General features: G+C 44.1%; 1 protein-coding gene across 11 annotated transcripts in view; it reads left to right on the forward strand.

Annotated features, from left to right (window-relative positions):
• CLEC16A (C-type lectin domain containing 16A) overlaps positions 1 to 23250 on the forward strand; it is a 339195-nt gene that overhangs the window by 161249 nt on the left and 154696 nt on the right. For all 11 annotated transcript variants that reach the window (XR_012896118.1, XM_075899304.1, XM_075899302.1 and 8 more), the window contains 3 exons: positions 14862 to 15013; positions 17497 to 17701; positions 21137 to 21304. Coding sequence is in view for 10 of the 11 variants with exons in the window: in XM_075899304.1 (XP_075755419.1) it covers positions 14862 to 15013; positions 17497 to 17701; positions 21137 to 21304 (525 nt within the window). In the remaining variant the exon portion in view is untranslated. The remainder of the gene's footprint in view (positions 1 to 14861; positions 15014 to 17496; positions 17702 to 21136; positions 21305 to 23250) is intronic.

Genomic DNA, 23250 nt, shown 5'->3' on the forward strand with positions numbered 1-23250 from the left:
TCAGAGCTCAGTTGGAGCCTGGCTGCTGAGCAGGCCAGATGCTCAGCCCAAGCTCCAGAAGAGGAAGGCCCTGCCACATGGTCCTTGACAAGAGGACTGTGTTGGGCCACCGGGGCTGCTGCCTGCCTCCGAAGACTGGCCAATGCTGCCACAGCCACTGCCAGGCCCCGACGACTGCTAAAGGCTGCTGAGACTGCTGCCATGGCCTGAAGATTTGCTGGGCAAATCTCACAAGATCAGGGGCAGGTCTCACAAGATCACGTTGCTTTAAGAAGTACAGTCTCTCCTAGAATTGGGAACTACCGTATTTTCCAGCGTATAGGGCGACTGGGTGTATAAGACGACCCCCTATCTTTTTAATTAAAAGATAGGGTTTCATCTTATACCCCAGCGCCCCTCCGCCTCCTTTGCTCCCGGTGTCCCTGGTCTGCTGGAGATGGTCCCCAGCAGACCAGAGGCACCGGGAGCAAAGCCGCCAGGAGCGCCTGGGCTCCCCCCCCCCCCCCCCCCCGCGCCGGAGCCCCTCCGCGGCTTTGAAAGCCGCGGAAGGGCTCCGGCGGGCAGGCAGCCCATGCGCGCCTGAGATGCCCCCCCGCCGGCTTCCCCCGAGGCTTTCAAAGCCGCGGAGGGGCTCCGGCGGCGGGGCATCCGGCGTACAAGACGACCCCCGATTTTTGGGGGATGTTTTTTAACTTCAGAGGTCGTCTTGTACGCCGGAATATACGGTATAGAAGAGGTTTCTTATTATTGTCAAGGTAAAGGATTGTAATTTTGTTACTTCCTAATTCCCATTTTGACTGAGAAGTTGAACAACTTTATCAAGAAAATCAAATTCAAGGTGCTTATCCTCACTTCCCCTACCCTTTCCTCATTTAGCAGAACACATACTTCCATGTGGCAATATATCCTGGCCATAGGAGTTAGCTATACTTTAGAGTAAGAGACCCCGACTATGCTGGACCTTCCCTTTGGCCCGTTGTTATCCCTAACGGTCTTCACAAAATGCATGGTGGAAGTAGTGATGTACCTATTGTCACTTTTCTTTACCTGGACAATTGGCTATTGTACAGCACTGTAAACATCCAGATACATAGCAGCATCCTCATTATCAGGCAGATGTTATTTCATTTGGGCAGAAACTGAATTTTGGCATATTTAATGTTAGAGTCAACACAGTATTCTCAAGGGCAGTCCTCGTCATTAACCACAATGGCACATATTCTGACAGCTTTCAGAACATAATTGCTTTGTCTATTGACATAAGCACAGAAGCTTGAAAACTGTAACTGTTATTTTTATGCCTTTTGTGTTTTCAACTCACTTAGGCTTTCAGAATTTTCCTTATTAAAAGATCTTCCTGCATTGTTCAATTGGTATTACAACTGGGGGAGCAGATAGATAATGACTGAAAAGCTAGTCAAGGCAAAGAAATCCAGTAACTTTTGTAACTACATAATGCAATAGCCTTATAAGGAGGTGGGTAGGCTTGCTGCCTCTCTTTGAATATCTCAGCTGTTTACAAGACAGTTCAAGGCTGGTCTCTTATGTTTTTGTTAAACACAATAGATTTCCTCCGCCCCCAGATACAAAGTGCCCTATTATTCATAATTCAGTGTCATACTTTTTCTATCTTGCCTTCCATGTGTTCACCTACAGCTTTTCTTCCAGCATGCTCAACATGTGGAGTTGGGAGAAACTTAATAACCTGCAGTCGCTGTTTTTGACATCTGCTGGAATGTCTGTTTCCACTCCTCCTCCCAAGAGATTGTCTTTGTCCTGGAAATAGGAGTGCAGCTGACATTTCTTTTCTCAACTGTCTCCTGGAGCTGGAAGCCTGCTGGGAGTCTAAACACATGTCAGCCATTATATTTACTTCCTGAGCACTGCCATAAAGTGTTAATTTACAAACAAGTGGTAGGAAAAATAAGGTTTTGGCTATGTGGCTTATTCAGGAATGTAAAATACTCAAGCAGATTTGTATAATAAAATTAACAAAAAATCCTACACTTTCTTCTAAGTATCTGTTAAAGTCTCAAAAGAGTAGATGCTCCATTGTAAAGGTCTGCCTAATTTCAGAATATTTTTGTAATAAGCTATAAAACAAGCTTGCATTCACAAGCCATTCAAATGGCTTTCAAGAAACTTCACACTTTCTCTTTGGGTTCCTTATTTAGTTCCTTTCTAGTTCTGTGTATGGTTCATAAATGTCATGTACTTTCCAAGAAAAGAAGCTTGGTTTAAATGTAGTGTTATGCAAATACAAATCATTTTGACAAATAACTGCTTAGATACCAGGATGAAGAAAGCAACTTTGAAAAATACTTCCTCTTATGTAATTCAGCAGCCTGTTCCTTCTTAGATAAGTTTATTATCCATGGTATCAATGAGAATTTTAAATTTGCCCTTTGGTACTGAAAGTTTTGGATTTAATTTGACTTAATTTGAAGATAGGCTTTAATATACTTATTGGCATATAAGAACCATAGATTTAAGCAACAGAAAGATTTTGTTGGGCTTCAGCAGAAAATAATTTCAGTATCAAAATAATACCCGTTTAAAAATCTGCCTGAAATGTTTGTTCAGAATTAGAAAAGTCTCGTGTAAAATGTCCCATTAAATAATAATAGTCCAAAAAACAATGGAAGTTCATAATGTAAGGCACTTCACTGAGGTGTGTAAAGTAGTGTGATGGGGAGATGTTGAATTAGCTGTTTGGAAAGAGGTTGCAATCAGGTCTTAAATTCAGCTGGAGTGAACCAGAGTGGAAGACCAGTAAATATATTTAAACCTACAAGAGTCCCTATGCCTGCAACAGGGCAGAAGACCTTAGTTCCATAAGAGAAGCAAGGAGAGTCTAGGAAATAATCTGGGAAGTACTGGTTGCAAGTACTATTATAAAATAGCTGCATATGGGAATGAGATGCTTCTGGGAAAGCACATCTGTTCTTTCTTTTAGTTTCCGAGGCCATGTCTTCATTCTGCAAACGATCTTCCGGAGTTTGATTATAGTGGGTCTAGTAAAGACCCGCTAAATCAAATTGAGAGGGCACCCCCTTTGGCGGCTGGTACGCCTGCTGCTGTGAGAAGGGACACCAATGAGTGTGTTTGTTCCTGTCAGCCTTCTGCTATGGGGATGGTAGTGAAACTCAAATTAAGGTACGTTAACTCCAGCTACACAATTAATGTAGCTGGAGTTGTATATCTTAATTCAGTCTTCCCCTTTAGTGTAGACCTGGTCACTGCCCAAGTAAAGAGCCTTTTGCTACACTCCTTTCAGTAGAGGTGAATCTCGCAAATGTCTGACAAGGAAAGGTTTGTATTATAAACTGAGGTATAATTGTAGCCAAGGTAGGCATGCCCATTCTAATTTTAATCCGCCTACTATGGGAAATGATAGTATAGGTAACGAAGTCCAATTTCCTCTAGTGAGGACAGAATTATTTGCATGCATACTATAGGAAAATTCATATGGAATTCTGTAGTACAAATAAAACTCTTGCTTAACATCCGAGACTAAAAGTCTTTATACAAAAATGTATGGTACACGTTGGCAATATCTACAATATTCCTCATATAAGATATTCCACTATTACCTTTAAAGTTGATTTTGGTTGCATTTCATATAACTTGTATTGTCCATCAAACTGAAATTTAAGGGCAGCATTCCACTTCTGAAATGTACAAGAGCCCTTCTGGGACTCTTGTACATTTCAAAGCAGAAGTGCCAGTGTGGAGCCCCGGGATCAGCACAGGACTCCATGCTGGCCCCAGGCTCCATGCAGTGTTTCAATCTTTGAAATGCACAAGAGCCCCTGTTAGGGCTCTTGTACACTTCAAAGGTGAAATGCTGCACTAGTCCTTATCGACTAATAGAATAGTCGATGGAAATCCCATTGACTATTCAATTAGTTAATTAATCAAAATTTAACATCCCTATCTGGCATAATAATATCCTTTCAAATCACTGGAAGAAAGATGCTACTCTGAGTATGCTCAAAAAAAGCCAAGAATAGCTATTTTAGAGGCTTGATGCTGTTTGTTGGTCCCAGGAAACATCTGCCTGCATCCATGTTAATATCTCAATTAGCAGTGCACTTTGTGGTAAAGGATATTGAGTGCAACTTTACACTTGGTTGTTCCAGTGGCAACCAGCTTTAGACAGCTTTTTCAGAAGGTGATTGCCTTTAATAAATGGTGCTCAGCACTTTTTGTGGGCTTCCATCAAACCTTTAATTCAGTGAACTGAGCAAGCTTGTCGGATCTGATGGGTTTGCACTCTGCACGGCTGAGTTGTGCCTTCACTGCCTGAGCTACTGTGGCCACGTTACTATTCGTTCTAGCACTCTGGATGAGAGCTAGTGTGAACATGTATACCTGTGCAGGGGAATCATTCCCCTACCTTATAATTTAGCTGTAACCTAAGGAAGCAATTTGAGACAGAAGTGTGCTGTCAGTTGGATACTATGTACTCATTACTTTCATAATGACAAATGATCAGTGGAATCATATTGCTGGTTCCTAGAGTAGATTCTGGTTCGTGTAAAGGTGATAAGTGTCTCCATCAAATCCCAGGCCTCTTGTCCATGTGGGCCATTATTTGTTGTTTGATTTCTCTCTGTATAACTTCCATTTCTTGTTTAACTTGGATTTATAAAGTTTTAGCTACTGTTTTTTAATGTAAATTTAGTTTCCAGATGCTATGTTTGTCTGCCAATCAAATATAAAGTACTTGCCTATCCACATCACTAAAATGTAGATATATTATAAAGTGATTATAGCTTTATAAAAAGGTATTATATCTGTAGAGGTCATATAAAGAAAGAGGAGCAGGATAATTGTCAGGTTGCACCTACCAAATCCCCAGTACATCAATTAATATGTTTGCTAAAATGCTTTAGATCAGTGGCGCTCATGTATAAAACACAAGTACTTGTTGTGAGTACCAACTTTTGTAATTCTAATCACAGTTGTAGTGAATTCTTTGATATTATAAAACAGTCTATGTACTCTGATGACTCTCATGCAGCAGTTTGAGAATTGCTGGGTTAGAACACAACCATATTTCAAGTGTTTCTTCACTGGGAACAGACAGCCCGGTTAGTGGCTGTGCATGCTTTACCATACAAACATCGTCTGTATTCGTGAGTGTCTTTTCCGAATGTTCACTTGATTCTTGGCCTGAGAGTGGAGGCTATCAATCAGGCTGACAGTTCTGTGGGAGTATTTATTAGATTTAATAGTATCTTTTTTTAATTTTAAAAATATCTGACATACAAACTGCAGAGTAAACAGGGATCCAACTTGGCAAGTGTTAAATGGCACACAATACCACTGCCTAACAGATTATGATAGGAGGCTATCCTACTAAAACTCTAAGGGAATGTAAGTAATTGAAAAAGAAATATAATTTTGGTGGAATGTAATTGCCTAAGTTGGAATTTGACCAGAATGCCTGAGTAAAAATGGTCTGCAAATAATTAATCTGCAGCTGTCATTCAGTGGCAGCAGCGGGAAAGGAGGGAACAACAGCGAGCAGAGGGGAGGTGGCTTAAAAGCAACAAGGAGTGGTTGTGTGTTGTCATTATGATTAACTGGTAAGCCCAAGCTTATTGGTTAATGGTGTAACCAACTGTAAATTAGAAAAAGTGTAACTGAGGTTGCATAGCAATTTCTCGTGATGTAGTCCCTAATGAATGAGTAGTTTTTTCCTTTCTGCTCCTGCATAATTTTTGTTTTTAATGTGACCTGTGTTCCTGTTAGCTGTAAAACAAAACCTTATGCTCTGATCTTTAAGAAACAAAAGGTAAAGTTATTTTTTCAATACCTTTTCTGTGGTGCTGACCTGCTGGATCTCAACATGTCAAGATTTTGTAACTAGTCTATGCAATACCTACAATAAAACTCTAATGACATAAAAAAGTTTGTAGGATCTGAAGTCATAGTTCAGCTGTGGGTCTTGGACCTAATCCTGGATTCTTTAATGATTTAAATGGACAAACTGACGAAACGGAAGTCCACGTGGCCCTTACTTAACTGCACTTGTGGTACCACTGAAGGAGAGGGAGGAAGAAGAGGACACTGATGTGTATAATCAACTTCTTAGCATTGAAGACACTTCAGGGAGTACGTATCAGGTTGGCTGTATATCCCTTGGGCATAGAGAACTTTTCATCTATGTTATATTGCTCAATCCAGGCATAGTCACATCCATCTGTCTCATTTTAAATTCTCAGCTACTTCAGGCTTAATGCATGTCAGAAGTGAAATTTTTTTTTTAGTTCTGAAAAAATAAGATTAACACTCATACCATTGTAGTTGTTGAAGTTTTCAAAAAGTTGCACACATTGTCAAGTGCTGGTGTTCTCTGAAGTACATTGAGGCACAAGATATTAGTGGGAAAGGACCAGCAGAGCATTTCACTTCTTATCGAATGCAATAGTCATAGATAGAGGGAGAATAAAATGACTTGTGTGTACTATGTTATGCTCGGGTTCATTTGCTGGAACTAGTTGGGACTGCTTAAACTTACTGTAATATTTTTTCACATTTTACCAGAAATTATTCTTGAATTCCTCGCTGATTACATTTTGAACAATTATTGCAGTACTATTTTAGGGCAATTTTTTCAACCGCTCTTTAGTCACTAGATCCCATATTAAAAAGTGGCTTAAACTCCCATGATATGGAAGCTTTTGAAAATGTTAATCTTGACATACCCTGCATATTGCATTAGATCAGTGTTGATGTTACTGTGACGTAGTGGGGGTACCTGGCTGGTTCTCTGGGGTATCGATGACTGGTCCTGGTCCCTGGGGCTCGCCTCGGAGGTGTCTCTCTCCGTTGCTCAGCCAAGATCCGGGCTCTGCGCGGTTCCCTCTCTCTCCGGGACTCCGGTTCACACCCGGACCGGCTCTCCGTGAACTCATCCGCCAGCCTCCCGGCCTCCTGGGGGTTCTCTGGTCTCCGGTCCTTGAGCCACAGCCTCAGTTTGGGTGTGCACGCTTCATAGAACTGCTCCATCATGACCAGCTTGAGCAGCTCCTCTGCAGTCTGGGCTCCGACTCCAGACACCCACTTGCGGCAGTATTGCGCCAGGCGGGAGGCCAGGTCCACATAGGTCTCCCGTGGCCCTTTCTGTACCCCCCGGAACTTCTTCCTGTACATCTCGGGGGTCAGCCCGAACTTGTGCAGCAGGGCCTCCTTGACTCGGTTGTAATCCCCTGGCTGTAGGTCCTCCAGCTGACTGAGCACTCCGGCCGCCTCCTGGCTCAGTGCGGGGATGAGCTCCTGCAGCCAGTCAGCTGGGGGAACCCGTTGCAGTCCACAGGCCCTCTCAAAGGCACTGAGGAACCCGTCTATGTCACCCATGTCCTTCAATTGGGCCACCACGGGCCTCTCCAAGCATCTGGCAGTCCTGGGACCCTGGGGCCCATCCGCACTTGGCGCAGCCGGTGCCCCGCCGGTTCTCCGCTCTGCCATGGCCAGCTCATGCTGCCGCTGCCTCTCTCGATCTTGGCGTTCCTTCTCTCGATCTTGGCGCTCCCTCTCTCGGTCCTCTACTTCCAATTCCTTGATCCGCAGCTGGATCTCCAGCCGCCGTAGCTCCGCTGGGCTGGCCCCTGCCCTAGATGGCCTATGACTTGCAGGCCTCCCGGGAGACGCCGTCTCATCTCTCCGGTGGGTTCCAGCGCTCCTCCCCCTCTCTGAGCCTGACACACTCTCAGGGGGGGTCTGGCTGCTTCCCCTGGGGACAAGATCCTGGCCCTGTGGGTGGTCATTATCTTCCAGCTGGGTAATCAGTTGGGCCTTGGTTGCTTTCTGCACAGGCAAGCCCCTCTCTTTGCACAGCCCCACCAGCTCTGCCTTCAAGAGTTGGGCATAGGCCATCTGCCCACTGGTCCCCTTGGTGCAGACTCACCAGTCTAGTGCAGCAGCGCCCCACGATTCCCAGGAACCGCTCCGCTCTGTCTCCAGCACGCCTGGCTCCAGGGCTCTTGCTTCTACTGCGCCTTGTCACTTGCCACTGGAAGTTCCATCCACGGGGTGCAGTGCATCCCACTTCTGACACCAGTGTGACGGCGCGTTGGGGGTTCCCCGTCTCCTGCACCCCGAAATGGCACAAACAGACCGCACCAGCCGGTGGAATAGAGGAAGTTTATTGCCTCTCCAGGATACAGCACAGCACAGATGGAATCTGGTCACAGAGCTGGGCTAGGATGCCTCAGGCCCCCTTGAGTTGGGGGGAGACTGGGCCCCTAAACTCCAGCTCCTCTCCCTAGGCTGTCTCCTCCATGCTCACAGACAGCCAGCCACCAACTCACTAACTTCCAGCCCTGCTCCCCAGCCAGGGCAGCATTCCACCTTCCTTTGTTCCTCTCCATGGGGGGTGTCTGGTCACTGGTTTGCATAGTGACTCATCCTGTTTTGCTGGGTCGTGGCCCCCACGACAGCCAGTGGGGGTTACCCCAGAGCCAGCAGCATAGAAACCAGCCAGGTACCCCCACTACGTCACAGTTACAGATAATATTGTAGTGTTATGTTGTTTTTAAACTGTATAATCAATAAACTTAAATTCGCTTCCTAAACTAGAAAGTGTTGTGACGAAAGACTTTTTTCTGTTGCAACTATAAACTGTAGTCTTATCAAACCAATTACAGTATATTTGAGAATTATCGGGAAAAAATATAATAGTTGAGGAAAAAGTAGCATGAAGATATGGAATGAGAAAAGAAAATAGCACATCTAGAAAGTGGAGAAAGTTAGCCTCTACAGCAGCCACAGGAAACCTATACTCCTTGAGCTAGGCAGCCACCGCATACGTGGTCCTGACCCTAGCTTGAGTCCTTTCCCATGACTGGAGCTGTGGCCAGATCAGGCCACGTGGCGGCTGCTGCCATAGTACTAAATATAGCACCATGGCTCCAGCCCAGAAGCAGCTGCACACACTCCTTGTATTCCAGGACCAGAGCTGGGGTCACAGTGCTATTTTAGACGTCAGTTCCAGCCCCAGCAGCCACCATGCAGCCTCGGCCCCAGCTCCTCCCAGGGTGGGGCCGCATGGCGGGTGGCTGCCCAGTGTGCCGGGACTGAAGCCAGTGCCACGGTGCAGCTGCTCCTGGGCCAGAGTCACAGTACTAAAAATAGCAGGTCCTCATGGTGACATTTGTTACCAGATTTGCCTAATACTCTGGGGTATGCTCATTTATCAGGGTTACTCTTATGGGACTGGGGAAAGGTTAACCATTCTGTCAGTGTGCTGTTTGTGCTTCCTTGTGCTCTCATATGGAGCTTAATTCTTCCTGATGCCAATTCCCCCTCCCACTGGAGCTCTCCTGCAGGAACTAGGTTCCTCAGGATGAAGTTCTTCCTACCTTAGCAACACACAGAGACATTCACACCCACTAACAGAGCATGTCTGAGAGGACTGGGTAATCAGCGCTCACAAGCTGACCTCCTCATATGACCCTGGATTCAGCAGGCTGGGTTAACAGAAGTGCCACACTTCACCCTCATGTGCCTTTGCACTCAGTGGGCTGGATTAAACAGCACTTTAAGCTGCCATCCTCATATGCCCCCAGGTTCAGCACTCCCTATCCCCACTTTCACACCACAATCATTCACTGGTAAACCACACGATGAGCAAACCCCACAGGATTTTGGGCACTACAGGGATCTTTAGCTTGGGTACAAGAAACGTTGTTGCAGAGCGAATGGGGAAGCCAAAACAACACCCCTTGAGGAAGAGTGAGCAAAAGAGAAAGAGAGAGCGAGAAGCAGCCAGCTTAACAATGAAAGTTATTTATTTCTGAGTAGTGAATAGATATCAGAAAGTTACAATATTAAATCTAAATTGAAACTGATTACAAATGTTAGGTAACCATATAACAGTTTACATAGGGCAGGGTCAGGAGGCTATGCTTAGAGAGGTAGTTGATGGGAGAGAGAAAGAGAGAGACCTCACCACTCCATGGAGCTTGCACTGATCAGGGTTCCCAGATGATGATGGTAGCTGGGGGTCCACAGGGCAGGAAACAAGCAGAACAGAGCTCCCAGCATGATCAGACAGGAGATGAAAAAGTCTTAATGGAACTGATGCAGTTTAAATCCAGGTATCAGAACAGTTTTTCTTGGGGCAAGGTTAGGAGTTTTTATAGGTAGAGTTCAAAGAGAAAGAGGAGGGACAATAGAGACTGATCACTCCTAGTTATGGATGATGTTCCTTGAACAAGCTCACAATGCAACTAGGCAGTTTCAGTTTTTTAGATGTCAATAGGATCCTTACTAGAATTGGTCTGATAATGACTAATTTGGGTGTGAGCAGGCCTGGGTTCATTAGCATCTAGAGTAGAGATTTCCCATCAGGCAGTGCTTCTCTGCTTTCGGTATCCCATAATTCACTGCATTTCCTGCCGTGGAAGAGCTGGTCTCCATTCTGTATGCTAATGAGTTCTATCTTCAATGCAGATGAGGCTGGGGTGTTTCCTTAATTAGTTTAGTGTGTCTTCCCTGGCCTTTTCATTGCTTTGTCTGATTCCAGCAAAGGCTTAGGGAAAGAATGTCAGTCCCTGGCTCCCAAAAGCACAGGGCTGGTAGGTAACACTGTACAGGCCAGGGGCCATGGTACTAAACATAGCACCATGGCCAGGGCTCCAGCATCAGCACAGGGCAATCTCCCACCACAAGGCCCCACCCCAGGAGCAGATGGACAATCACCATGCAGCCCTTGCCCCAGCTTCAGCCCTTCCTCAGAGCTTAGAGCTGCAGCCAGGGCTGCAAAATGGCTGCCTGGCTGCTCCTGGGGCAGGCCACATAGCGGGTGGCTGCTGGAGCTCGAGCCAGACTCCAGTGTGACTGCTTTTGGGAGTGCAGCAACAGTGGGATTAAAAACTATGATGTACCATCAGCACTTTATATTTCTGGGAAAAAAAGTATTGATTTTTGCGTGTGTGTGTGTGTGTGTGTCCAACAAAGTTTTTAAATGGTTTAATTTTTTAAATAAAGTAATGGGGCAAAAGTGATTAACAGATGAACAAATATGTATCCTTGATAGATTAGGGAAGATGCACTGTGGCAGCCATATAGATTGTAATGGTCCTGTGGTCAAATAAACATTGATTTGCCATGTTGAGTTTGCTTCTAGTTTTTAAATCTAATTTTTTAGGAGAAAGTGTAGGACTACCTCCTTCCCCCTTTTCAAGGAATTCACTGGAATTCAACTCAACACCTATTTAAACAATCAGACCCACTCCAATTCCTAAAATGGATTCAGGAACAGTCCTGTGTCTCAGGTACATAAGCCTAGGGTTAATTAATTCAATTCTAACTTCTTTACTTAGTGGGTCATAATTTTTAGCTTAAATGTCCAGAATATTGTGCCCCTTTTCCAGAACTGTGAAACTTTCAGAGCTTGTAATTTCCTTTAACTCTGTTTTTCTTTCGATATACTCAAACAGACAAACAGGTAAACTGAATGTAAAACACCAGGGATAATTCAACTTCAAGGTTGAAAACTCAAGTTCCAAAACCACTCAGTTATACTACTATTATGATTTAGAATATATTGATCCTGGTTCCCCACTATAATGCTTCAGAGTTGCACTGGAATGAAACGGAAGTAATGCAGCAGTAAATCAGCTTTACTGAATGTAATATTTGTCTCTTTCTGTATTATTTAAATGTGAACTTTAATCTATCATTGTTTATTAATGTATCCCATAAATATCCTCAGCACATCCTATGTATATTATGTATCCCATAAATGTATATAGACTGTACAGAATATCCTGTTTGTTATTGTGAGGGCAATCTTATCTTGTTCTTGTATTTTTAAAAGAAGTGTTTTGGTATAAAATACATATAAAACATTAATATTATAAAATGTAAACAGATGGAGATCAGTCCTTGTCTCTTGCCTCACTTTCAGAGCTATGTAGGATATGTACCAGTGATTACCTCTGAGGTTGAATACATTTTTTAAAATGTAGCAGTTAGTCATTGATCAGAGACTTTACTTGGAAGTGTTTTCAAAGAAACGTCACTGCAAATCAAACTCCCAAAGAATCAAACCCCCATTCATTACTGGGAATCAAATTTTCAGTATTAGTTGTACTGTACATAGATATATCTGTTAACTCAGTAAAAAAAGACTGACCTCCTAAACCAAATGATAAAATGTCAAATTGTGGGTATTATCAGCACATAGCATGACTTTTAATATATTTAACAGCTGGTCAGGTGTACCTAGATGGCAGTATGAGTAAGAAAAGCCACAAAAGAAAATTAATGCTGGAGAGTCACATGCAACTAATATTTGATAAAGTACAATTGAGACACCTTTTCCTTTAATAATACAGTAAAACTCCAATAGTCCGGCATCCAGTGGTCCAGCACTCCCGATAGTCTGGCACCAACTGGAACCCGGAAGTGCTTCCAGGTTGGTCCCGCAGCGCTGCCCTCACCCCCCTGCTCGGTGCCTGGCAGCACTGCAGCTGCACTGCTCCGCACCGCTTCCTCAAATTCGCTGCTGCTGCTGCTGAAACTGACAAGTGGCAGACTTGGGGAAGCTGCAGAGCAGAGCAGGTAGGGTGCTGCTGGGTTGGTCTCGCAGTGCCGCCCCTCTCCCTCCTGCTCGGTGATAACTACTGCACTCTGCAGGGTGGGGAGCCTGCTCCACTCTCGGCGTCGGTGCAGGGCTTCCCCCTCCTTCCTGCAAAATGGCAGAGGGTTCGCTCTTCACTGTGCTGTTCCCTGCCCACCCCCAGGCGCAGTGCGGGTCCCGGCAGACCCGTCACAGCCCCCTACCGGAGTACCTCCCAATACTCCGGCATATCTGATAATCCAGCACTACCTAGGTCCCAAAGGTGCCGGATTATCAGAAGTCTACCGTACAACACTTTATATGAGAATTTTGAGTAATCCAAGTATCTAAACACATTTAGTTCTGCTGTAGTCTCCTACTGGCTCCCTCCCTCTGGCTTCCCACACATTGCTGCTCCACCCCAGACCCACACTCCCTGTACACCCTAGGGGCTGGCAGCAGCTCCCCTCTGCTCCAGGCAAGGACTTGCAGCCAGCCCCGCAGGGAGCAGTCTGGGGCAGTCCCTGCCCTGCAAACAGGGAACCACGCTCCCTTTGGGGACCAGTCTCACCTCCACAAGTGCGTGTGCTTCCTGGGAGCAGGACTTAGGATCCCAGCAAGGGGCAGGGAGGACTGGGGTCTCTGTGCTGGGAGAGTCTCTCAGGGAACAGCACCATTGGTGGAGTGCCACAGTGGCACACAACTGAACAAATGCACGTGACCTCAATATTGGTGGAAAAGACAAAACTCTCATCACTCCTGGACAAAAAAATCTTAGAGGGAACACTGCCTGAGGCCTCTCTTTCCCTGTGGAACTGGAGCTTGATGGGGTGTGGTTTTCTGCTTCTTAGTTGGGGGCCACATCTGTGAGGGTTTTTTCTGACTTGAGGGCCAGATCAGTTAGGGTATGTCTACACTAGCTCGTTAATTCGAGCTAGGTAGGCAAATCAGGCAACCGGAGTTGCAAATGAAGCCCGGGATTTAAATATCCCTGGCTTTATTTGCATGTTCCCGTCCGGCCACCACTTTAAATCCCCCTTAGTTCTAACTGACTCTGCGGCTACACGCGGCACTCAGAAGTTAATCCGAACTAAATCCTTAGTTCGGATTAACTGTTACTCCTCGTGGAATTGTTACTCTTCATTTGCAACTCTGGTTGCCTGATTTGCCTACCTAGCTCGAATTAACGAGCTAGTGTAGACATACCCTTAGTGTTTTGTTATTTTTAAAATTCTCACTTGTGTGTGGCCCCTGACCTATTTTTTTCTGTGGAACAATGGACCCGGACCCAAAAAAGGTTCCCTGTCCCTGCTCTAGAGATTAGACAATGGTGTGGTCTCCCATACCAAGCTCCCTCTCCCCCCCAAAAATGGGAAAAAGTGTTGTTGAAAAAAAGGGGGGAGTGAGACCAAAGTTGTTGAGCAAAACAAAAACAAAAAAAGGACCCAGAGAGTTATTAAGCATAAAAAAAAATTAAAAACAGCATGGCCCCTTTAAGATCAGGAGGGGCTGAGCTCTGCCTCTCCTAACAGGCTGCCAGCAGCCGGTTGCCATCTTGCCTCCCTCCCTGCTCTGGGCCAGACAGCTCCCCTGCAGAACCAGGAAAGCGGGGGGTGGGAGGGGACTGGGCCCAATTGCTGAGTGTGTTGTAGGGTTGCCAGGTGTCTGGTATTGACCCAGATAGTCTGGTATTTTCACCCCCCTGGCCGGGAAAAAATCAGAAAATACCGGACACTTTAAGTGTCCGATATTTTCCGACCTTTTTTACCAGACAGGAGCCAAAAATACTGGACTGTCTGGGTCAATACTGGACACCTAGCAACCCTAGTCTCCCACCATGGGAACTGGTGGGATGGGGAGGAAAACTGGAAGGGCTACTGGGGTAAACAAATAAGCAATTACACTGCAAAAAATACATGCATAGCTTTGAGTTCACTGTTATCTCAGCCGTTCTCAAGGAGGAGATATCAGCATTAAGAGGTTTAAGTTCATCTCTGAAATCATTGTGTGTAATAACATAAGCCTGGTAAATGAAAACCTGAACCAGCTAAATAACATACAAAATAAGTCATCATCCAATGTATATCAGGAATAAATTGTGAATAAACATAATAAAATGACTCTGAATGGGAAGAGAAAATGAGTATCTGAAATATGGCAAGATAACTTGTTTTTAATGAAAAATATATTCCTTGGGGAAAAAAACTGAAATACCTAATAAAATATGCTGTTGCCACAAGTTAACTGTAAAGCTGCCTATCTTAACTATTTCTTTTTTCTTTAGATAACAGTGATTTAATTGCTTGTACCGTGATTACAAAAGATGGAGGTCAAGTTCAGAGATTTCTGGCTGTGGATATTTACCAGATGAGTTTGGTTGAGCCAGATGTTGCCAGGCTGGGCTGGGGAGTAGTTAAATTTGCTGGCCTTTTGCAGGTAAGATATGTTAACCTGCGGATTTGTTTTCCAGCTGAAAAGCCTATAATGTAAGAAGAACTGTAATGAAACTTAGTATTCATTTTACCACTGCGTGTTTGAAATTGATAACATGCCTCCCTATTTTCTGTGTGTTTAGTAGTTTTTCTAATTCTATCTTCTCTTAAATTGCTTTATGCAATTTCTGTCTTTCCAAAGAAGCTCTTAAAAAGTTCACAGGCTGACATCTGCAAATGAAGCAACTCCCTCATACAGGCATCTCTATTTAACAAAGCATCTCTGATCATTGAGCACTGAAGTTCCGCTCAAGTCCATAGCATTTCAACACATGCTTGAAGTTAAATCTATGTAGTAGATATTTTCTCAATTAGAGCAGTAGAGAACAGATCTTCTAATACTTGTGATGAGATGCTTCAGAGGGGTAGCCATGTTAATCTGTTTTAGCAAGAACAGCGAGGAGTTCTGTCGCATCTTAAAGACTATAGGTACGTCTACACTGCACACTTATTTTGAAATAAGCTATTCCAAAATAGTTATTCTGAAATAGCTTATTCTGAAATAGCACGTCTACACTACAGAGAAGCCTCAATATTAGTCCAAGGCAGGCTTCCTTAATGTAGACATGCTATCTCAGTTTAGAGCCACAGGAGGCACTGGGGAGGAATAACTTAAAATGGCCCTGATGAGGGGCTATTTTGAAATAGCAGCAGTGGAGCGTCTACACATGCCTTATTTCAAAATAGCTATTTTGGAATAAAATTAGGTATTCCTTGTAGAATGAGGTTTACTGATTTCAGAATAAGCGGTCCGTTATTTCAAAATTATTTTGAAATAATGGGATGTCTTTGTAGACGCTTGAATTGTTATTTCAAAATAATGCTAGTTATCTCAAAATAACGGTGCAGTGTAAACACACCCTTTCACATTTATTTGGGCATAAGTTTTTGTGGGCTGGATCTCTCTTCAGATGCATCTTCAGTTTGGTAGGATATAACACACATACAAAGATGGGAGTGTTAGATTACTGTGCAGAGGGCCAGTGCTAAGGAGATCAATTCAATCAGGGTGAGTGTGGCCCACTCCCAACAGTTGATAAGAAAATGAGAATACCCAAAGGGGAAAAAATACTTTTTGTAGTGAACTAGCTGCTCCCAGTCTCTCTTCAGATCCAATCTGATCATATAAAGTTTGCGTATGAACTCCAGCTTTGCAGTTTCACATTGCAGTCTGGTTTTGAAGGGGTTTTGTTGTTGTTGTTGTTGTTTGTTGAAGTATGGCAGTTTTCAAGTCTGTTACTGTGTGTCCAGGGAGATTGAAGTCCTCTCCTACTGGTTTTTGAATGTTGCCATTCTTGATGACTGATTAGGTTCATTTATTATTTTGAGTATAAACAGTTTGGTTTGGCCAGTGTACAGGGCAAGGGGAAATTGTTGGTACATGATGATATATATCATATTAGCAGATGTGGCAGACAAATGAGCCTTTGATGGTATGGCTGATATAGTTAGATCCTATAGTGGTGCCACTATGGTAGATATGTGGATTGAGTTGGCAATGGTCCTAGACCAGAGAGACTGGGAACTTAATTGCAAGGGGTGAGCTGCCTGCACAGTGCAGGACAGAGGGTGAAGAAGCCTGGTCACTCGCAGCAGCACAGTCAGGGGCTGGAAAATTGCAGCCTCCTGTGGCAATGTAGAGCCAGGGAAACCTGGTCACCTGTGGCACCACCAGATCAGTGCAGGGGGCTGGTGAACCCTGGCCGCCCATGGCAGTCTGGAGTTGGGGGGCAGCAGTGGCACAATGGACAGCCTGGCTGGAGAGGGAGAAAAGGGGGCCAGAGGCAGAAGGCCACTGGGGAAGGGGACAGGGGACACCTCCCCGGTCTGGCAAGTTCTCTCATTCAGGACTTATAAGGTCCCAACTTGCCAGACCAGAGAGGTCCAAACTGTATTAGGATTTGTTGTGGAATTTTATGAAAACTTGTATTCTACAAAATTACCAGAATGTTGCAATGAAATATAGAAAATTCTAGTCCTCTGAATTGCTAGTACTTGAAAAAAAATGAGATTTCTGCATCTTTCATTCTAGTTTATATTTTTTTTTCATTTAATCCAAATATGATGATACCTAATTCAAATACCTTGGTATTCCAGCTGTATCAGAATGTAAACATATATAAATGAGTTGCTTTGCAAAAGTAGTGTCTGTTTATTAAGTTACGCCAAGCTCAGTAGTCATGTTTCTAGAAAACGTATAGTGGGTACAGCTATTTCACTTAACTGAATGTTTGCCTGAATTAGCTGTATTGGTTTTACTTCACAAGAAATTTGTATGAATTTACTGCAACATTTTGTGTATTTTTAACCATTACTCCATCTTTCTGACTTCTTTGTTGTAATGATGTATTGCTCATCTATAATTTAACTAACAACAATGAACAATTCAATTTGTTTCACAGCTAACTATAGTTTGTTTCTTTATAGGATATGCAGGTAACTGGAGTAGAAGATGATAGTAGAGCTCTGAATATAATAATTCACAAACCTGCATCTAGTCCTCATTCTAAGCCCTTTCCCATTCTCCAAGCAACATTTGTTTTTCCTGATCACATTCGCTGTATCATTGCAAAACAGCGTTTGGCAAAAGGCCGCATCCAAGCTCGACGTATGAAAATGCAGAGAATTGCAGGTAAGTGGATGCCTTCAAATGTTTTTGTTTGAAGTGGTAAACATGTCTCATGACAATTCAGTGTAAGATCTGCTCTTGTGTCCTCAAATGCATCTGAAATACTGTCTCTCAAGAGAGGAATCTTGAAACCAGTTTCCAGTTTCTAAACAATAGATCTTAACAATATCTTCTTGCTAGCAGATGTACCTAATGTTGCTCAGGTCTGTAACTGAAGGAATTTATTTTAAATTTTTTTTGGAAAATAATGCATGTGTTATTTCCATGATTGTATTTTTTTAAAATAAAGGCTGGGGTAAGAGGTCAGGACTGAGGAGGAGCAAACGTGGGCACCATTTCAGATTTTGATGGGGGGTGGGTGACGACCAGTGCATGCTTTGATGGTGGGCAGGGGGAGAGCGATAGCATGAGGGGTGGACTGAGGACAGAGGGAGGCTTCAGCGGTGTTACTGAGCATGCTTGGTAAAAGCTAAGAACGAAGCTCTATATAAGAACATCAGAATGAACATATTGGGTCTGACCAAAAGTCCATCTAGCCCAGTATCCTGTTTTCCAAGAGTGCCAGGTGCTTCAGAAGAAACAGAACCTGCATTCATCAGATGATCCATCTTCTGTTGCCCATTGATCGCTTCTGGCAAACAGAAGCTTGGGAAACCATTCCTGCCCATTCTGGCTAGTAGCCGTTGATGCACCTATGCTCCTTGAACTTATTTTGTTCTTATTGGAACCCTGTTTTATTTTGGGCTTTTCCACCATCTCCTGGCAAAGAGTTCCATAGGTGTGACGAAATAGTTTGTTTTAAATATGTTGCCTATAAATGTAGTTGGGTGAGCTTCTTGTGTTATGTTACTGAAGGAGTAAATAACATTTCCTTATTCTATTTTCTAAATCTCTAACTTATCCCTCCATGCTTTAATCATTTATTTTCCAAGATGAAAAGTCCCAGTCTTGTTAATCTCTCCTCTTATGGAAACTATTCCTTACCACTAATCATTTCTGTTGCCCTTTCTGTACCTTTTCCAAATACGATATATCTTTTTAAGATGGGGTGACCAGATCTGCATACAGTATTCAAGATGTGGGCATACAATGACTTTATATAGAGGCAATATGGTATTTTGTCTTATCATCTGTTCCTTTCCTAATGATTCCCAATATTCAGTTAGCCTTTTAGTTTTTAGACTGCCACTGCACACATCAAATTTGGTAATCCTAACTCTTATGGTTTAGGAAGAGTTCTTAAACAAATGACAAACTGATGCACAATCTGATGCACTCTAAAAATATAGAGGGTATGTCTACACTACAAAGTTAGTTCGAACTAACTTTCATAGGTGCTACATTAGCGCTCCGTTAGTTCGAACTTAATTCGAACTAACGGAGTGCTTAGTTCGAACTAGGTAATCCTCATTCCACGAGGATTAAGCCTAGTTCGAACTTACTAGTTCGAATTAAGGGGTGTGTAGTTATGAAAGTTGCGCCTATGAAAGTTAATTCGAACGAGTGGGAGGCTAGACCTCCCCAGGTTTCCCTGGTGGCCACTCTGGCCAACACCAGGGGGAAACTATTGCCCCCCTCCCGGCCCCGGAGCCCTTAAAGGGGCACGGGCTGGCTACGGTGCCCGTGCCAGGTGCAAGCCTACCAGCACCCAGCCAGCAGACCCTGCACCTGGCACGGCTCGAGCCACCCACCCGATGCCCCCCAGCCCTCCCCCTCTTCCCGAGACCAGGCTGGCGGCTCCCGGGAGCTTGCCCGGGACCGCAAGAGGCGGGCACCCGCCTGGGCTAGTGCGGACATCGTGGACCTCGTCCACGATCTCCGCACTAGGCACAGGAAAGTGGCTGTCTAGGGCAGGAGAGCTGCCAGCCTGGCAACCCATGAGCAGGTGTGCATGAAAATCAAGGTGGTCCACTGAGACCCCCGACCCTGAGCCCTGAGCTTACAATGGCCGTCCTGGGTCAGACCAAAGGTCCATCTAGCCCAGTAGTCTGTCTGCCGACAGCGGCCAACCCTAGGGACCCTGGAGGGGATGGACCGAAGACAGTGACCAAGCCATTTGTCTCGTGCCATCCCTCTCCAGCCTTCCACAAACCTTGGGCAGGGACACCACTCCTACCCCCGGCTAATAGCACTCCATGGACCCAACCTCCATGACTTGATCTCACGTCCCTTTAAACTCTGTTCTAGTTCTAGCCTTCACAGCCTCCTGCAGCAAGGAGTTCCACAGGTTGACTCTTTGCTTCGTGAAGAACAACTTTCTGTTACTAGTTTGAAGCCTGCTATCCATTCCTTTCCTTTGGTGTCCTCTAGTCCTTCTTTATGGGAACTAATGAAGAACTTTTCTGTATGCACCCTCTCCACCCAACTCCTGCTTTTAGAGACCTCTATCCTGTCCCCCCTCCGTCTCCTCTTTTCTAAGCTGAAAAGTCCCAGTCTCTATAGCCTCTCTTCATATGGGACCTGTTCCCAACCCCTGATCATTTTAGTTGCTCTCCCCTCTCCCAGCCTGTCTCTTCCCCTCTCCCACCTCCTTTTCCCAGTCTCCCCCAGTTTTGTTCAATAAAGACAGATTCCATTTTTGAACACAATTGTCCTTTATTTTGTACATCAGGAAGGGGGGCTAGGGAAGGGTAAGTGGAAGGAGGTGAGGGAGGAATGGGGTACGAGCCCCCGATGGGGAGGACTGGGCTGGCTCTGCGGGCTTCTGGGGGTGGAAGCTTTCCTGCAGCCCCCAATTGCCCCCTCTCCCCAGATGGCAGCCTGCGGCAAGTGCAGCCGGGCTGATGGCCGAGTGCTGTGATGTGCCCAGTGTGGGTACTGCGGGCACTCCAAGCCAGGACTGGTTTGCAAGCGGGGCACCCCTAAGAACTGTCTGTCCAGGGTGGGGGTCGGGACCCTTTAAGCGCAGCCCTCGGCTAGCCTGAGACAGCATCTCCATGCTCTAAGTCCTCCTCTGATGCCCTGCCGGCACTGCTTCCGGCCATCCTTAAGCCCAGTTCAGGGTCCACTTAATGTGGACATGCTAGTTTGAATTAGCAAAACGCTAATTCGAACTAGTTTTTAGTTCTAGACGCGTTAGTTCGAATTAGCTTAGTTCGAATTAACTAATTCAAACTAAGTTAGTTTGAATTAGCGCTGTAGTGTGGACGTACCCAGAGAGAGATTATAGCAAAATGCATATTCACATAGGATAATGTCTGCCCCTGTGTGGAGGAGGAGAGAGGGTATGAACTATATGTTTAGTATTGCTGAAGTCATTAATGGAAGGTACTCAGGTGATGATAATGCGGGCAGTATCAGAACCTACATAAACTAGAATATCAGCAGTTATACTTTCTGAACTTCTATCTGTTAAGAGATGTATCTGTTAAGGGGGTTTATGCAAGCAGATGGTTATCCAGAAGGTTTATTAACAAACAATCAATTTCTTAAATGTAGCTCTCCTGGATCTTCCTGTACAGCCTTCAACTGAAGTGATGGGTTTTGGACACAGCTCTACATCTGCATCACAGCACCTGCCATTTAGATTTTATGACCAATCACGGCGTGGCAGCTGTGACCCTACTGTACAACGATCCGTTTTTGCATCTGTTGACAAAGTCCCAGGTAAGATAGCACTTCTGATGATGTAAGCAGCTGTTCCACATCAGTCAAATATGTGAAACATATGGCACAGCCTCTTGATCTTTTTGAGCAAAACCTCAACCCTCTCCAGAAATGTTTTTTCTTTCACTATATCTTTTTTAATTATCTTGTACTATTATATGTAACTTATTAAGAAATGAAACCATTCTATATTCTAGTGTTATATACAATTAAGTTGTTACTCTGAACCTCAGTCAGTGTGTCTCCTTAAATATAGATCTAATGGTTGGTATTTTGGCATCTGTCTTGGTTTTGGGTTATAAATAGGTCTATTCAAAATTTTCTTAGAATTACAACTTTGAAACTTCTTAGAAACACTCCAAATGTTACTAATCAAGTTGTGGTAGTTTCATCAGTAGTACAAAATGACTAGTTCAGGAGGGTGTGGTTACCCAAAAACACTGATTATAAGGAAAAGATGACTGCACATTTCAGTGTTATGTGGTGTAAACTTAAGATAGGTAAGATCCAAGCCTTTCAAAGCCCTGTTTCTAAAAATGGAAAAGCTGGTTTACAAGTTCTTAACTGAATAGCCCAGGCATAAGTCTTTCCACCTTCAATAAATGGTGTGACAGTGCTTGTGCAGATGAGTATATACTTGATACCTGAAAGTTAGTGATATCTGGTTCTTATAGGAACACTTGCTATATAAATTATAACACAGGGTGTCCCTGCTATACATCCAAGATGCGTTCCAAAAAAGTGGACCTATAGTGAAAGGATGTAAAGCAGGAAATTTTTTTCTGCGGCTGACATCCATTTACACAAATTGGTCCTTTTTTTGTACGACGGAAGAGTGGAGAATGGGAAGACTTCAAACAGAACAGCTCCCTCAAGCATCAATTACACTAGTGAGGAACCAAGGCGACTTATAGCGGGGACACCCTGTAGCATATGGTCCTAAATTAGTTAGCTTTGTATAATGCAGTAGAAATATCTGTCAAATGACTATTGATACAACTTTAAAATATGTTAAAATTGCTTGTTAGAAGTCTAATGTAATTGGCTTCCGTTTCCAAATGAAATGAAATAAAAAAGCTTCCTTTAAAGGTGTAGTATGCCTCTGTATCAGAGGAATAAACTCAGAAACTTCTGAGCAGATATACTCCAGGATGAGCCTTGAGGAAGAGTTGTTTAGTTAATCAATATAAGAACATAAGAACGGCTATACTCAGTCAGACCAAAGGTCCATCTAGCCCCGTAGCCTGTCTGCCGACAGTGGCCAGCACCAGGTGCCCCAGAGGAGGTGGATCGAAGACAATGATCAAGCGATTTGTCTCCTGCCATCCTTCTCCAGCCTCTGACCAACAAAGGACAGAGATACCATTTCTATCCCCTGGCTAATAGCCTTTTATGGACCTAACCTCTATGAAATTATCTAGCTTCTCTTTAAATTCTGTTCTAGTCCTAGCCTTCAAGCTTCCTCTGGCATGGAGTTCCACAGGTTGACTACGTGCTGTGTGAAGAAGAATTTTTTTTATTAGTTTTAAACCTGCTACCCGTTAACTTCATTTGGTGTCTTCTAGTTCTTCTATTATGGGAACTAATAAATAACTTTTCTTTATTCACCCTCTCCACGCCACTCATGCTTTTATATACCTCTATTATATCCCCCCTTAGTCTCCTCTTTTCTAAACTGAAAAGTCCCAATTGCTTTAACCTCTCTTCATATGGGACCCGTTCCAAACCCCTAATCATTTTAGTTGCCCTTTTCTGAACCCTTTCCAAGGCCAAAATATCTTTTTTGAGGTGAGGAGACCACATCTGTACACAGTATTCAAAATGTGCGCATACTATAGTTTTATACAGGGGCAGTAAGATATTCTGGGTCTTATTTTCTATCCCTTTTTTAATAATTCCTAACATCCTATTTGCCTTTTTGACCGCCGCTGCACACTGTGTGGAAG

The sequence above is a fragment of the Pelodiscus sinensis genome, chromosome 16, assembly GCF_049634645.1.
Source record: "Pelodiscus sinensis isolate JC-2024 chromosome 16, ASM4963464v1, whole genome shotgun sequence".
Lineage (NCBI taxonomy): Eukaryota > Metazoa > Chordata > Testudines > Trionychidae > Pelodiscus > Pelodiscus sinensis.